This window comes from Cyprinus carpio, chromosome A19 (assembly GCF_018340385.1).
Source record: "Cyprinus carpio isolate SPL01 chromosome A19, ASM1834038v1, whole genome shotgun sequence".
Lineage (NCBI taxonomy): Eukaryota > Metazoa > Chordata > Actinopteri > Cypriniformes > Cyprinidae > Cyprinus > Cyprinus carpio.
This window is the reverse complement of record NC_056590.1, coordinates 24,356,777-24,372,310: the sequence shown is the minus strand read 5'-3', so window position 1 is coordinate 24,372,310 and position 15,534 is coordinate 24,356,777. Positions and strand designations below refer to the sequence as shown.

General features: G+C 36.6%; 1 protein-coding gene and 1 long non-coding RNA gene across 2 annotated transcripts; one reads left to right on the top strand and one right to left on the bottom strand.

Annotated features, from left to right (window-relative positions):
• The first annotated feature begins 1,718 nt into the window (after positions 1–1,718).
• On the top strand, positions 1,719–15,216 carry LOC109113148 (trafficking kinesin-binding protein 1-like). Its single transcript, XM_042777163.1, is given in 17 exon segments — positions 1,719–1,883; positions 1,978–2,172; positions 6,187–6,263; positions 6,765–6,881; positions 7,145–7,242; positions 7,505–7,563; positions 7,566–7,612; positions 8,328–8,406; positions 8,499–8,629; positions 8,717–8,791; positions 8,919–9,056; positions 9,561–9,638; positions 9,768–9,973; positions 10,902–11,155; positions 12,064–12,345; positions 12,859–12,961; positions 13,036–15,216. Coding segments are annotated over 15 exon segments (2,487 nt in total). The 5' UTR covers positions 1,719–1,883; positions 1,978–2,172; positions 6,187–6,212; the 3' UTR covers positions 13,805–15,216.
• Positions 7,237–12,126, bottom strand: LOC122148841. Its single transcript, XR_006162673.1, has 3 exons — positions 11,993–12,126; positions 8,482–8,608; positions 7,237–7,579 (listed from the first exon to the last, which is right to left on the bottom strand). It is a non-coding gene; the product is annotated as an uncharacterized LOC122148841 (long non-coding RNA).
• Positions 15,217–15,534: the final 318 nt, after the last annotated feature.

Sequence of the window (15,534 nt, the reverse complement as noted above, 5' to 3'; positions counted from 1 at the left end):
AAGAAATACTGAGTAGCTACATCATCTTATCTGGCATTAAAATTTCCAAATATACCTTCTCCTGTTTCTAGAATTAAAAATGAACACTTAATTTACAGAAAATAGGGAAGGCTATAAAATAAAGCGCAGTACTCGTGTACAGTGAAGCTATGTGTGTCATTCTTGTGCTGTGAGCTGCTGTCAGTGTGTGTTTAGTGTGTGTGTACAGTATGTTTGTGTGTGCGTGTCAGTGCGTGCGCTGGGGCAGGATGAGAGCGCGAGGCATGCGCGTATCGCAAGCCGTTTTAGCATTTAAAAGCTAGACTGGATATGTGTTGCAGATATCAGTAATTCAGTTTTGCCTATTCAAAACTGCATTATAGATATCTCTATCTGTCGTTTCGACTACGTTACAGATATCTTGAATTACAATTCCAACTATACAAAATGTAATTACGACTAGTCAGAAAGACGTTGGTGATATCTACAATGTTAATTCCGGATAGTCAAACTTAACTTTTAAATGTTAAAACGGCTTTCCATATGCGCGGCCATCGGCGTTTGACGTGTGACGTCACGGGCGTTGCGGCTCTATCAGACTGAAATGAGAATGAAAGGAGGCGATACAGGAGGAGAGGATGAAGAATAGGATGAGCGAAATACTAAACACACTTAGAGGAGCTAATAATTAAGGTTGAATGGTTTGGGAGATTCGACGCCTGCTGTTTTAGACATTTTTAACAATCCCGGTAATAAAACAATCCGACAATCTAGGTCGGTTCTTTAGAGACAAAAGCAGATGTGTAGTCTTTGCTTCATTGTTTTCGTGACTAACGCCGCTGACTTGGAGATATCAGTTCATTTATGTTGCGCGTATCATCCGGACTACAATAAACGTTTTATATGGTTTCCACACTGACTGGAGTTACTTGTAAGTAAGCAGATTATTTGATCTAGACAATATCACAGTCATGATATTATCGTGTTGGATAATATCCATTAGTAGCTACAAGGTAGACTATAATGAAATGCAGGTATTCATTTTTAATACTTTTTTTAATACATATTGTAATACTTAAAACCAGTTTGTTTACGCAAGGTACTGCAGAAGATGCGGCGGAACGTCATGACGACACATACGTAGATACGCCCATTACAAAAAACAAACCACATGATCTCATGTTTTACAATTAACACAATGCATGGGTGTGAGTGTTCTGTTGTTTGTTTGTTTTTTTATTTCTATGCACACAGATCTAATAACTATACAATATTTTATATAATTCTTTATGAAAAATGACTGCGGTTCATTCCACGTTGTTTGTGTGATCTGCGCTAAATGTCAGAACAGCACGTTAAAACAAACATTATCTTTGTCATTTTTAATGTTTATTTAGGTCAGGGGTTTTCAAACTTTTTGATGCCAAAGACGGACCCCATATGGACTGTTTTTGTAGTCACTGTTAGATTAACCCCTTGCTGCACATGGTGGGCTGACTGTCAAGAATGATGAAAATCGATTTCTCAAATATAAGCCTTGATACCTAGCTGCAACAATTCCAAACGGTTTGTGGTTATTGATGAAGTCATTCATTAGCAAGATCCTTAGATCACACCAATACTGAATCAGGCAGGATACTGAAACAGGATATACTTTTTCATGTTTTATAATCTTCAATCTCATTTGTCTGCATTGTTTACAGTGGCCAGAGCTGGACATGTTCTAGTATCTCATTGAGAAGCTGCCAAGCTGGACGAGTCCAGTTCTGAGAGCTCGAGAACAGACCCTACAGAACCCGGACACCTTGGACCCATCCTGGAAGAGCAGTATGTAGGCGAAGGAACCGAGAAACCAGTGTCTCTAACACCACACGCCCACTACAGGGACGCAGAAACAATCACAGGTCAGAATGAGTGTGGCTGTGTGTTGTTTCATTACAGGATGCACAAGATGTACCAGTGTTGATTTTCACATCTCTGACTCTCTCTCTGTTATAGATGTTTGTAACAGCACAGAGCTCCCTGAGGTGGAGATTATCAGTCTGCTGGAGGAGCAGTTGCCGGTCTACAGGCTGAGGGCAGACTGTGTGTACGGCTATGAGCACGACGACTGGATCCACACACCTCTCATCTCACCCGACACACGCATAGACCTCACCTCTGAGCAGATCGAGGAAACCCTCAACTACTTTTGTAAGTGAAAGAGGCTTGTTATCATGATAAAGATTTATTACAACTAAAAGGTTGCTTTGCATCTCAAAAAGGTCTCAAAAAGTCTTAATTCACCCTTACATGTTTTTTTAAACTTTAAAGAAACATTTCTTGAACATATAAAAATGCATTGTTAAAATTTTAAATTTGTAGTACAGCTGGCAGAGGGAAACTGTACATTACAGGAAAAAACATTACTTTTGAAACTTGTGCTACTGGAGCTAAATAATTGCTAGACTAGAGTCACCGGTTGTCTGCAGATTACTCTACCTTTTATCTGGTGGAGTGAGTTGTGATCTAATATTTGAGTTAAGATAATAAAACCTGTTTCACTGGCCATATAATATGATAGTGCTGATTTTTCCAGTTTTTAAAGGACCTGGATGTAACAGAACATGTTGTGAATATATATCAAGGTCATTGTGTTGTCACTGACATGTCTCAGCCAGTAGATGGTGCAGGTTTCTTCTGTTTCCTGCACTGGTTTGGTTTTGTGAGTGAGATAGAGTTTAGAATAAAGTGATCTGATGTAAAGCTACAGCTGATTGCAGCCCATGTATTGTAAGCCATATTTTCTCAGCTGGGTGAAATGAAGAAAAAAAAAAAAAACCTTGTGGCTTGTGATGTGTACTTTAAGTTAAAACATAAATATTAGAACAGATGTAACATAATAATGTAAAAGTGTTTATAGTGAAAGATAGACTACCATTCACAAGTTTGGGGTCAGTAGGATTTTTAAATGTTTTTTAGCAAAGTCTCTTATGCTCACCATGGTTGCGAAACAGTAATAGTGTGAAATATTATTACAATTTGAAATAAAAGTTTTCTGTTTGAATACATTTTAAAGTGTATTCTATTCCTGTGGTTGCAAAACTGAATTTTCAGCAGGCATTGCTCTGGTCTTCAGTGTCACCTGACCCTTCAGAAATCATTCTAATATGCTGATTTGCTACTCGAGAAACATTTTTCATTATTGTCAATTGTGAAAACATCTGTGCTGTTTAATATTTTTGAAGAATAGAAAGATCAAACAAACAACAATTCCATTACAAAGTCTTTACTGTCACTTAAATAAATTTAATGCATCCTTAAAGTTAATTAGAAAAAAATAAAGTATTCATTTTTTTAAAAAAATCTTACTGACCCCAAGCTGTTAAACAATTGTGTATGTTTTGTTCTTGTATAACAACATATTTTTATATTATTAATTTGCACTGACCTTGTAAACAAGTTGTCTGACTTGTAAACAATGACCCATTTTGATTAGCATTCTGAGAATTTATCTAATTAACCTTTTTGCAGCCTTTATTTTTGTTAAAGTGGTTCTAGTTACATAACTGTTATAGATCTCCCCTCCGGTGTATCAGACGTGTCGGAGTGTCTGACGCACATGCATCGACTAATGCACGATTCGAAAGTTTCCCTGATTGGCTGCTGCATGTGCCAGGGTGAAAGAGCAATAATAAGTAGTTTATTTTACACTCATTCACTTACTTTTTAGAATAAATACCACCAATAGTTTGTTTATAAATGAAGTTCACACCAATAAAAAAAAGACAGTAATTGTATTGTTGTGTAAGATGTGAAGTGAATCTCAACACTTGACTGAAATGTTAAATGTTCAGTTGGATATTTGTGTACAGCTCTTGACTCAAGCCCATCTGAATAGATCCTACTGAGTCATGTTTTCTGTCTGAATCATGGCTTATATCAGCTTTCTGTGCAGACAGAATATACTGACAAAGACATAAAGAATGATAATGTAATAATTAGTTCATTTTATTTTTCTGATGGACTCTGCAATGGTATTATATTTCAGTTATCTTTATTTTCTTCTTAAATGGAAAAACAATCGATATCTGCACTTAATCCTAGAGAGAATACTATGGTGGTTTCTGTTGTTCAGTACCTTTTGAATTATTCTTTTTAAGGAAGTATTTCTATTGAATAGTATAGACTTACAGAAAGATGCTCTGGTTACATTAACCTATTTACAAATAAATTACACAATGACAAGACAATAATCAAGATGCCTAAGAGCAAGTAAACAACTAAAATTAACTAGTGAGGGATTGACAGTTACGTTATTTGAATATTTAAATTTATGAATATTTAAATTTTTATGTTTCATATATTGAACTTTTTTTTTTTTATTTAATCGTCTTTTGAAATTTGTATATTATCATACTAAAAAAATAGCCAGTTACAATAATATTTGTGTCACTTTTGATCGATATAATGCATCCTTGCTTAATAAAAATATGAATTTCTTTAAAAAATATAGATAAAATTTTTTATTGTAACTAAATAACTGTTGATTTTAATTGTCACATCGTAGTAAGAGAAAACACACTAATGATTTTCACCTTTACAAATTATAAGTTTAATATTTTATTGGATAATCTTATGCTAATCATGGTTATATTGCACAGTCATATGACAGGGGCATAAAAATACATTGCATAGTATGTATGTCCCATACTTGTTAACACAGTAGTTGAAACTCTAGTTTGTAACCTTTACATTTGACCTTGTGATGTCAACATTACTCTCATAACCCACCCACCCCCCACCACACCACCACAACCTCTCTCTCTCTCTCTCTGTCTCTCTGTCTGTCTCATTCCCTCCCTCCCATGGTCTCTCTCTCTCTCTTGCTCTCTCTCATCGTAGTGTTAAATATAGTCACTCTACTCTTGCTGTAACTGACCACACTCTCAGCATCCTTCAATAGCATTACGGAAGGAAGGAAGTGTAGCGCTCACGTTTGGTTTGGTCTGGTCCTCTCCTCTCTGCTGAGTGGAGAGGGAGTGAAAGGATGCACAAGATCATGGGAGCAGAAGACTTTGAGCTGGAGTGGTGCTATGAGCAGTATGCCAATGGTAAAGTGATATGTGTGTGTGTTTGTGGTTCTTGTACTTTAAGTGTCTCCTTGAGTGGTTTCTGCGTTGATCAGGGGTGTTTTTGTAGATTTTGAGGTGTTTCATTTGTGTGTTGTGGGCTACTTTTATCTGTAAATTATTTGGAAACATTCTAAACATTCTAAACATTCTCCTTTTTACCCTCTTTGTCCTTTTTGAGTGTAGCCTGAGGCCTCTGGATGACTTTGTGCGTGAGTGTGTATGAGAGAGGACAGCATGCTTGTCTCAGTCTAGGGTCATCTTTTCTGACAGTATGTCCTCATAAAACGTTTCATTCTTTTTCTTATAACCAGTCTGGAATGTTTAATATTTTTACAGTCAATGTCCTGAGGCTGTGCTCAGAATTGAGCAGTTAAGGAACTAAATTAATGAGACTTGATTTTTATTACTAAAATTCATGTAAACAGGGCAGCAGGCTTAAAGTTCAGTCTTTGTCTTTTGAAGAAGACTTCACTTTATATTCAGTTTAGCATATTGAAGTTAAGCTTCTATTTTATAATATCCTCCTAACAAAAGTAGTTCCTCTTGCCCACATCCTTGTACATTGAATTTAGTATCAAATGTTTCATTAAAAGGATGTCAGAAAGTTTCTATTTTTGTATTTTATTTCTTATTACTTTGTATTTTTGTGCATACTTTTGTGTGTTTGTGTGTGTGTGTGTGTGAGCTTGTGATATAACAGTAATTGTGGCTGATCTGATTCTGGCTGACTGTGGATGGGGTTGCTGGGTAACAGCACCATGGAAACAGTCGCCGGGGCAATCAGGCATGGTTTGTCATAGATGTTATTGTAAGAGCGTGATGGTACGAGGTCAGCAAGCCAGTTGCCCCCCCCCCCATCTACTATGTAGACTCACATTAGATTTCTGTAACTTGAGAGTTTTTATGTCAGGATAATTTTTAGGTCAGGTATAATATAATATTTATTATATACAATATTATTATTTTAGGTCAGGTCTATGTAAGAGTTTTTCCTCATTGTACTGAACTCTTGTTTTTGGATGTTTTTAGGTTGAGGTGAAATAGTTTAAGCAGGTCTGATGTACTCGAGTGCTTTTTTCGGTTTGTGTTTCAGTACTATGTGCTGAGCGAGTGGGCCAGATGACTAAGACCTACAATGACATCGATGCTGTCACAAGACTTCTGGAGGAGGTGAAGTTTAAAAAGAAATTATGTGTATTTATTATAATTCTAAAGTTTGGGGTTTGAATGATTTTATTCAGCAAGGATGCATTAAATTGATTAAAAGAGTCAGTAAAGACATTTATAATGTTACAAAAAAAATCTATTTTATATGCTCATCTATGAATCCTGAAAAAACAAATTCACAAAAAATGTTTTCACGGCACATAATGAGAAATTATAATAATAAATGTTTCTTGGGCATCAAATCAACATATTAGAATGATTTCTGAAAGATCTTGTGTTACTGATGATTGGAGAAAGTTCAGCTTTGCCATTACAGGAATAAATATTTTAAAATATATTGAAATAGAAAACATTTTTTAAAACTGCAATTATATTTCACAATATTACTGTTTTTACTATATTTTTAATCAAATAAATGCAGCCTGGCTGAGTCTTATAAAAATCTTACCAATCCTAAATTTTAGAACTGTAGTGTATTAGCAAATCTTTTTCTTGACTCTACAGAAAGAGCGGGATTTGGAGCTCGCTGCCCGCATCGGTCAGTCCCTCCTGAAGAGGAACAGTGTTCTGTCGGAGCAGAACGAATACCTGGAGGAACAAGTGGGGACCATCAGGGAGGAGGTACATGAACAGATTCATTACAATGTTCAGATGAAAGCGTCAAATTTACTGGTGGGAATTCACAAAAAATTAGTTGCTCCTGCTGAAATACTGTGTGCAAAAATGTTGCAATTCCTTTGTGAATTCAGCTCTCAGTTTTCAGAAGCTTTTTTACGGCTTCAGTTCAAGTCTGTTAGTTGAGTATATGAGTAATGGTAATTAGCAGTGAAGCGTGAGCAATGAATGCATTCTTGTTCATATTTTGTTCATTTTATTATACACAGGTTGCTCAGCTGCACCATGAGTTGAATCTAAAAGACGAGCTCCTGCAGTTCTACACTAATGCAGTGGAGGAGAGTGAAGAGGGGTCTGGATCGCCCACGTCAGTCCACTGTTTTATAACACGGTCTTCTTTTATCTATTGCTCAAGGCCAGTGGAGCTGGTTCTGTTGGCTTCAGTTAGGATATTTAAGGGCTTTCAGCTGTAGTTTAATTTATAATGCACTACCATTTTCAACAGCCTCAACACTTGTTATTTCTGTTGAATCAAACAGAAGGTCTCTGATGAAAATAAAGTAAGCAGAATTGTAATATTTCAATGTGCCCATATTCCTTATTCATACAGTCTTTTGTTTTGGGATCAGGAGTCAACAGGGAAAGGCAGGAGTTTCTGCCCGTAGCGGTTCCTCTCTGGACATTCTCCAGCAGAACTTCAAGACCTGGAGGAGGAAAATCTCTCTCTCAGATCAGAGGTACATGCACATGCGAAAGCAAACAATAAATAAATACATGTATATTTATAAACACATTACCATTCAAAAGTTTGGGGTCGGTAAGATTATTTTAGAAAACAATATTTCTTTGATGGAACAGAAATTTCAGAAGAACAGCTTTTAACTTGAAATAAAAATCCTTTATAACATTATGAATGTCTTTACTGCCTCTCTTGATTAATTGAATGGGTCCTTGCTGAATAAAAGTATTAATTTAGCTAAAAAAAGCTTTAGAATGGTAGTGTGTATATGTAAATATGAGGAACATCAGCTGGCAAAATAAAGCAAAAGAGGAAAGACATTTTGGCCTGGAGCAATGTAAGTGCCACTGCCCAAATTCCATGTGTGAATAGAAAAAAAAAATTATTTCTATTGTGCGTGCATGCGTGCCGTGATCACAATATCTTACAGAATATCTATGACCTCTGTACGGAACTCACAGTGAAAAACCAGCAAATAGTCAAGCAAATAAATATATGTTATGCTTATGGATGGTATTTCATGTTTCTGGAAGTTTCCTGATTCCACCATACAAAGATTGCAATCTTTTTTTTTTTTTTAATGTCCCATCTTGATTTGATGTATTAGAAATTACACAGAACAGATTCAAACAGTTTTACTTATTCATATTTTAACTTCAAAAATAAGACACACTTGATCTTTAAGTAGTACCAGTCTCTCTTTCTGTCCCTAGGCGAGTCAGCTGAAGTCTGAGACAGAGTCATATGAGGAGAAGGAACAGCAGCTGGTGAATGACTGCATCAGAGAGTTAAGTGAGTGATGCTTTGTTTAGGGCTTAGGTGGAGGTGTAGAGCTCTATATTTTGACAAAACAAAAAATAAGTCCACCTTTTCTCCTCATACAGGGCAGTCCAGCATCCAGATCTCCAGTATAGCAGAAGAACTGGCCAAAAAAACAGAAGACGCTTCTCGCCAACAGGAGGAAATCACACACCTTCTCTCTCAGATAGTAGACCTGCAGAAAAAAGCCAAAACTGTGAGAATCGTTTCGTCTTTCACTTTATTGGTGAATGAATTGTAAATACATGAGATAAATATGTGCTAAGAAGTATGTTTTTGACAGTTTGCTGTTGAGAATGAAGAACTTTCTCAGCACCTTACGGCAGCTAAAGATGCTCAAAGACAGCTTACATCCGAGGTACATTATTTCAGACAAAATAAATAATATTCCACATATTTAATCTTACAAAAACATACCTTCAGTATATATTCATTCATTCTGTGTAAATGTTATTAACAATTGTTGATTCCTCACATATACACAGCTGCAGGAGCTGGAGGAGAAATACTCAGAGTGCATTGAAATGCTCCATGAGGCTCAAGAGGAGCTCAAGAACCTACGGAACCGCAGTGTGTCTGCAGGAACTCCTCGACGCTATCACCCTCTGGGACTTTTTCCCATGGTGAACACACACACACACACACACACACACAGTTATACAACTCATGCATTCAATAGCAGTCAATTTGCACTGCTGTTCAAAATTTTGAGGTCAATTGGATTTTAAAAAAATAAATAAATTCAGCAAAAACTTGTTAAATTAACTAAAAGTGACAAAAAGTGTAAAAGTGATAGGCTTTTACATTGTTACAAAACATTTCAACAAATTGAATCAAAGAATCACAGTTTCCACAATAATATGAAGCAGCACAACTGTTTTCAACATTGATAATGTTGTGAATGTTTGTGAATGTCCTCATTGGTAAAAACGGTATAAATATAAAGTTTTATATATATATATATATATATATATATATATATATATCTATATATATAAATAAAAATGCAGAAAGTTTTTTTTTTAGGTTTAGAGTGTGGGTTAGATTACAGTATTATAACAAACTGTATATAAAAAATAGATGTCTATGTTGATAGCAGAGTAAGCATGTGTGCATATGTGTTTTAGGACTCCCTGGCTGCTGAAATTGAGGGAACCATGAGAAAGGAATTGAGTCTGGAGAATCCTGATAATGAAGAACAGAGGTTTGAAATTTTCCTCTCTTTTTTACTTTCCATCACACAGCACATTTTCTTTCATTGTCATAATCTGAATTAGTTCAATATCTCAATATTTATCTTTGCATTCAGTAACAAGATGTGCTTTTGTCTCAAGGTTCGTCACAAGCGTGTGTTTGAGACTGTGAAGAACATCAACCAAACTGTCAGACAGCGATCTGCTAATTCTGCTACCAACATCCCTGGATCCAATCAGACGCTCTCCTCCCTTAGCTCCGCCCTCTCTGACAGCAATGGCAACAGTGCAGCGCCTGATAACCGTACACAAAGCATGCTCCAGGAGACCAGCTCCTCAGATGCTGCGTGAGTCTTTTATGAGGCTATGTTTACAGAGGCTGTAAGCAAATAACTTTAAATTGACCTTTAGGCTACCTAAAATATTCATGGGACTGAAAGGTCACTGGTTCTGGCACACTTGAATTTGAGTTTGAGCGTCATTCTCAGGAATCAATGGCATTTGTACTAGAAGATTTCAGATTTTTTTTTTCCGTTTAATTATTATTTTATTTTAAAATGCCAGTGCTGAATTTCCAAAAGTCATATTTTTTCACCTACAATTATTTCAGCTCATTACAATTGTTACAATACAATTCATTGTTTGAAATGTTTATTTGAGTAGACTTTTTTTTAAATCTTTGGATTATTGTATAATAGTTTTAATTATGATAGGGTTGTACTGGATTAATAGTTTTTTTTTGCTACCCCAAATGAAGAAATTAAATCACATTTGAGCTTTTGATTTATCATTTGAGCAGCTATTTATGTTATTATGTGAACATTTGTTAATATAAGTTAAATTAAATAAAAATATAATAATGATACTTACAGTAAGAAAAACTCACTTTTCACCTCATCACATACAACCTTAAAAATGTCAAACAATTTTTAAAAGGGAGACATCTTGTAACATAACAGGGTTTAACGTTAAGTGTAAATACAAAGTCAAATTCAGTATTTTAACTTAAAATGTGTTTGTTTTTTTTCTAGGTAGAAATGTATAATTTAACCATGTTGTGGGGACTTGAAAATTGCTAGGCATTCCTAATGGAAAATCATACATTTAAGAAAAAATTATTAAAATTTTGCATTACACAATAAATAAAGTCAAAGCTATGAAATTATAGTGTGTCTAATTTCCGCATCCTTTTAAATTAAATGAAACAAATGTCACAGTTTCCTGAGAATGACCCTTGTTTTCAGTCATATGACTTTCCTTGTTCTCTGACTGCAGTGTGGATGCCCCTGAGAAGCGATCTGGCTCTGAGGAGCTCAAACTTGCTCTGAGGCGACTGTCTTTGCGACGGCAGAACTGTCTGAGTGAGCGTCTCTTCTTCGAGGGGGAGCGAGAGAGGCGTAATCGGGATCCAGCAGACAGTGCAGATTACTCAAACAGGCTGGTGCACAGCGAGAGCATCATGTCCCTGGGTGCTTGGGCCAGTCGGCCCTATCTTCCCGACAAGCTCCAGATTGTCAAACCTCTGGAAGGTGACCGAAATACCCAAAATGTCTATCCTAAGACATTCCTGCGTTACCGTTCCAGGTCACGTCCACCCACTATGATACTTTTCAATTCACTGTGGGGGCTAATGCATCCCCGCAAACACTCATACTTTAGAGAGTCCCGCTCCTGGATACATTTACACTAGCGATCGGGTTAAGTTTTGAAAATGGATAAATGTAAAGGAATAGTTCACCAAACAGTCAAAGTTCTGTCATCTATCCGTTTTATTCTAAACAAATGCTTATTTTCAAGGAAACACTAATTTTTCCCTCCACTGTATCACTTGGCTGATACCAATTCTTTTGCATATGCTGTTACTGTTAAGCATATTCATATATGCTATAAAGGCTCTTTAATATGAGGAAAAAGGTGTTTTATCTACGCTAAACCATGTATGTGAGATGTGTGAAAGAGTCCGATCAGTCATATATATTCTAGTGATGTGACGTAACAGTGTAGAACTTACTCTACACAAAGTAGTGACTGAAATAACAAAGTTTGTTGTGAAAGTTCTGGGGCGAAGAAGTTCTGTTTTGTATTTTATTAACGCCACCTAATGTACAATGGGTGTAAAATGAATATTTTCACTTTTGTCTCTTATTCCTCAATCTTTAATATTTTTTGTTTCTGTATTTCTTGTACTTTCTTGTATTTTTTCACCTCTCATTTTGGTTAAATTCTGTGTTCTGCACTTTCATTTAGTATGTCTTCAATAAAGTCACTTCATCTTATTCTTTTTGATATTCTCATTCTTTCTTTCTTTTGTTTTTCATTATCACATCATTACACCATTGTTAATAAGTGTGTGTTTTCACACTGACCTGTGTAAATTAGGTTATATAATCACACAGTTCTTCTCCTCAGCATCCCTCATGTTGTCTTCTTTTCCTAGGCTCGGCTACACTTCAGCACTGGCAGCAGTTGGCTCAGCCTAATCTGGGTGGTATCCTGGATGCTCGACCTGGTGTGGTCCCGAAAGGCTTCCGTCCCTTGGAGCTGGAACTGGAGGAAGTATATCAATATGCTGACTATGAGGAAGATGAGCCTGGAGAGCAGTACTTCCAGAACCTTCCCACCACAACCACATCCAGTGTCCCTCCTGCCCATAGCCTCGCCCCCTCAGCCTCCCCGTCACCATGTCTCAGCACAGGTCACGCTTCCATGGACTTCTCAAGTAAGTCAACCAATTTTGTGTCCTATACTCAAAATTTTTAATGTTATGCAAAGATTGATATTATAATAATGCTAAGAAAATTTTCCCATTATTCCAGGCAAATAGTTTCCTATAAATTAACCTTATAAAATGTATTATGTTATTATTTTAAAACCATATATATGGTAAATATTTATTTAGATAAAATGAATTAAACTGCATATTTGCTGTGACTAGTTCTTATGACAATTTGATATTAGTAGCTCAATTAAATACAAAATGTATTTATTTATTTAAAAATCCATCAAAACTATGTATTTGCCCATTGTTCCAGGCTAACAAATTTTGAATTTCAAGTTTACTGATTTCTCAAATAAATATTTCAAATCCATGTATTTGGCAAGTTGCCAAAAAATATTATATTTTATTTTATTTTATTTCATACACTTTTTTTTCCATAAATTATTAATTTAGATAAAAATAAATAAACTCTGAATTTGTTTTGACTACTCTTAGCTCTTGTATCTTTTCCAGTGTATTTCCCAGGGAAATGCATGGCTCATACAAGTTCAACCTACACCTTCACCACCTGCAAAATCCTCCATCCGTCTGATGAGCTTACGAGGGTGACACCCAGGTAATGTACTGTCCTGTTACTGAGACAATAATGGATTAGCCGATCAGCACATCATTTTCTGCTTTTCTGTCCAGTTTAAACCCCTTCCCCACTTCATCCTGCGTGATGTCAAGCAGTCTGCGCTCGACACCTGCCGCCACGCCGTGTACTCCTCGACGAATGAGTCTGTCTCAGTCTCAGTCTTTCACCAACCTGCGGGACTCCACCAAAACCTTCAGCACATCTTTAGGCCTTGTGCGCCTCTTGCAGGAGAGGGGCATCTCTGCTGCAGTGTACCAGCCTCACAGCTGGGACAGAGGAAGCGGAGGAGTCCTCTTCTCCACCTCAGTTCTTCCTCCTTCACCTCCTGACCAGATTCGTCCCACCACTCCGCCTAATTCCCCCACTCGTTGCACTCCCAGCCCCAGTTCGGCTGTTTCTGATGTAGATATCTCCACGCCTTTCTCTTTTAAGAGCCCATCCTATGAAAACTTTTTGGCTTCCAAGCCAGCAAGGTCCATTTTGAAGGAGGTGGCGGGGGTGTCTGGGACTCAGGCTAAAGACTGTGAAAGCCAGACTGATGTCAGTATGTATAATCTCAATTTAGTTGATAAGCTGAAAAGGTTGGGGTTGGCAAGCCCTGGGGCAACAGGGGGAGGGATTCCAAGGCCAAGCCCACTTATAGGTCCTCTGGGTGGGCTTCGGAGGGCAGGGTCCCCCTTTAGTCCACTAAACGAAGGTATGAGGAGGAATCGGAGCTATCCTGCTATGGTTGGTGCCAGTATGGCAATGAAGGGGCCCGGCCCTCAAGGGGACGAAATGCTACTAGCTCCTAAACTACCCAAGCAAACAAGTCTCAAATAATGAGTTTTGCATAATAACAAATCACACAATCAGTGGATTGTTCCTCACTAACTTACTAACAAAGAATTCAAGACGTAACTTGTAAAAAACATACAGTATAAAACACACCTAAAGTGATAATTTACCAAAAAAAAGAAGATTCTGTCATTTACTCACCCTCATGTTGTTCTAGACCTGTATGACTTTACAGAAGACATTATTTTGAAGAATATTTCAAAATGACTGGACCCCACTGAGATTTATTGCATATCCAGAAAAAAAAAAAAACACATTTTTCAAAATATATTTTGCACTTCACAGAAGAAAGTAAATCATACTGAACTTTTTTTGTGTGTTTTGTGTTTGCAGAGGAAACAAATGCATACAGGTCTGGAACAACATAAGAATGAGTAAATGAGAGAATTTTCATTTTTATCCTTTGAAAGTTTAAAGTGTTATTTTAATTCAGTCTCATCTGTCTTTATGTTCTCTCCTCACCAACTCCCTGAGTTGCCCTGTACAATCTAATGTGATGTGTATCCTGTACAGATGGTGCTGATTGTATGTAACCTTTGACCTCACTTTGACTTCTCACTGCACATGCAGGAAGGAATAAATCATCAAAAACCAAATGAACTGGAAAATCTACAGTCACATGTACTCACTATGAATTAGAACTAAGTTCAGTTATCACAACTGACGTGTTGTTTTCAAGTGGAGGGCATTTGCAGGGTATATGAAAGTGTATTGATCTGGGATCAATGGTGTTCTGTTCCTGCTTTCGGCAACTTTAAAAATGTATTCGCCCCAGTTGCTTGCTGGTTTTGAATGGTGGCATTTGAGGGTGATGTATTCATGCAGGCAGAGAGGATGTGTAGCACAGGTTTAATCACCCACGTTGACCAACTCTCTTTTCCTCCATTACTCTGTCTTTATCTGTCTGTCTATACCTGTTTTAAAAGACAAATCTTTAATAATGAAGTGACAGTTGTAGCTTTTCATTTGATGAGTGGCTGAATGAATTGAGGGTTGGATAGGCTGATTTCAGAAAGTACTGCTGTCTTGCTGGTTTTCTATGATAAAAAAGCGACTGCCTGTATTTTAGTCATCCGTCACGTCAGAGTTTTCACTGAACAATTGGAAAATGTTGGAGAGCACTGTAAACTCGATTGAGCACTGAGCACTTGTGTTTAATTGCAGTTTTATTCTCTTTATTTATTCATTTACCTTTTGTTGTTTCATGTTATTGAAATGTGCACTTTGACGTTCTGTTGTGCTGTTTTACACCAATTGTTTTTGAGAGTTAGTTGCTCTCATGTAATGTTTGTAGAAGGGAAAAGCTTTTAGATTAGTGACTACGCAATAATGTTTGTTTGAATTTTTATTTTCAAATAAAAATAAATGCAGAGAAATAAAGGTGAAGATTCTTGTCTGTCGATGCCCATAACGATCACTAGAGGGCAGTGTGTTCTCACTCATTTGTTTTCATTCCCTTGTCTTCCCACCGATAGCATTACCAGTTAAACATTTGTACCTTTTTTACTCGGTATGTTTGTCATGATTAAAAAAAAGCTTTTAGTTTAAAGGCTCATAATTAAATGTTTGAATTAAGTTATACATGAATATCTTAATAATATGACTTTAAAGAAGCTTACTTTTCATATAGTTTTGATATGTTTAACATTTTGGTAACTGCTTTGTTCACGTACGTTCATTTCAGGACTTAACATGATAAAACAACCGTTAAATAA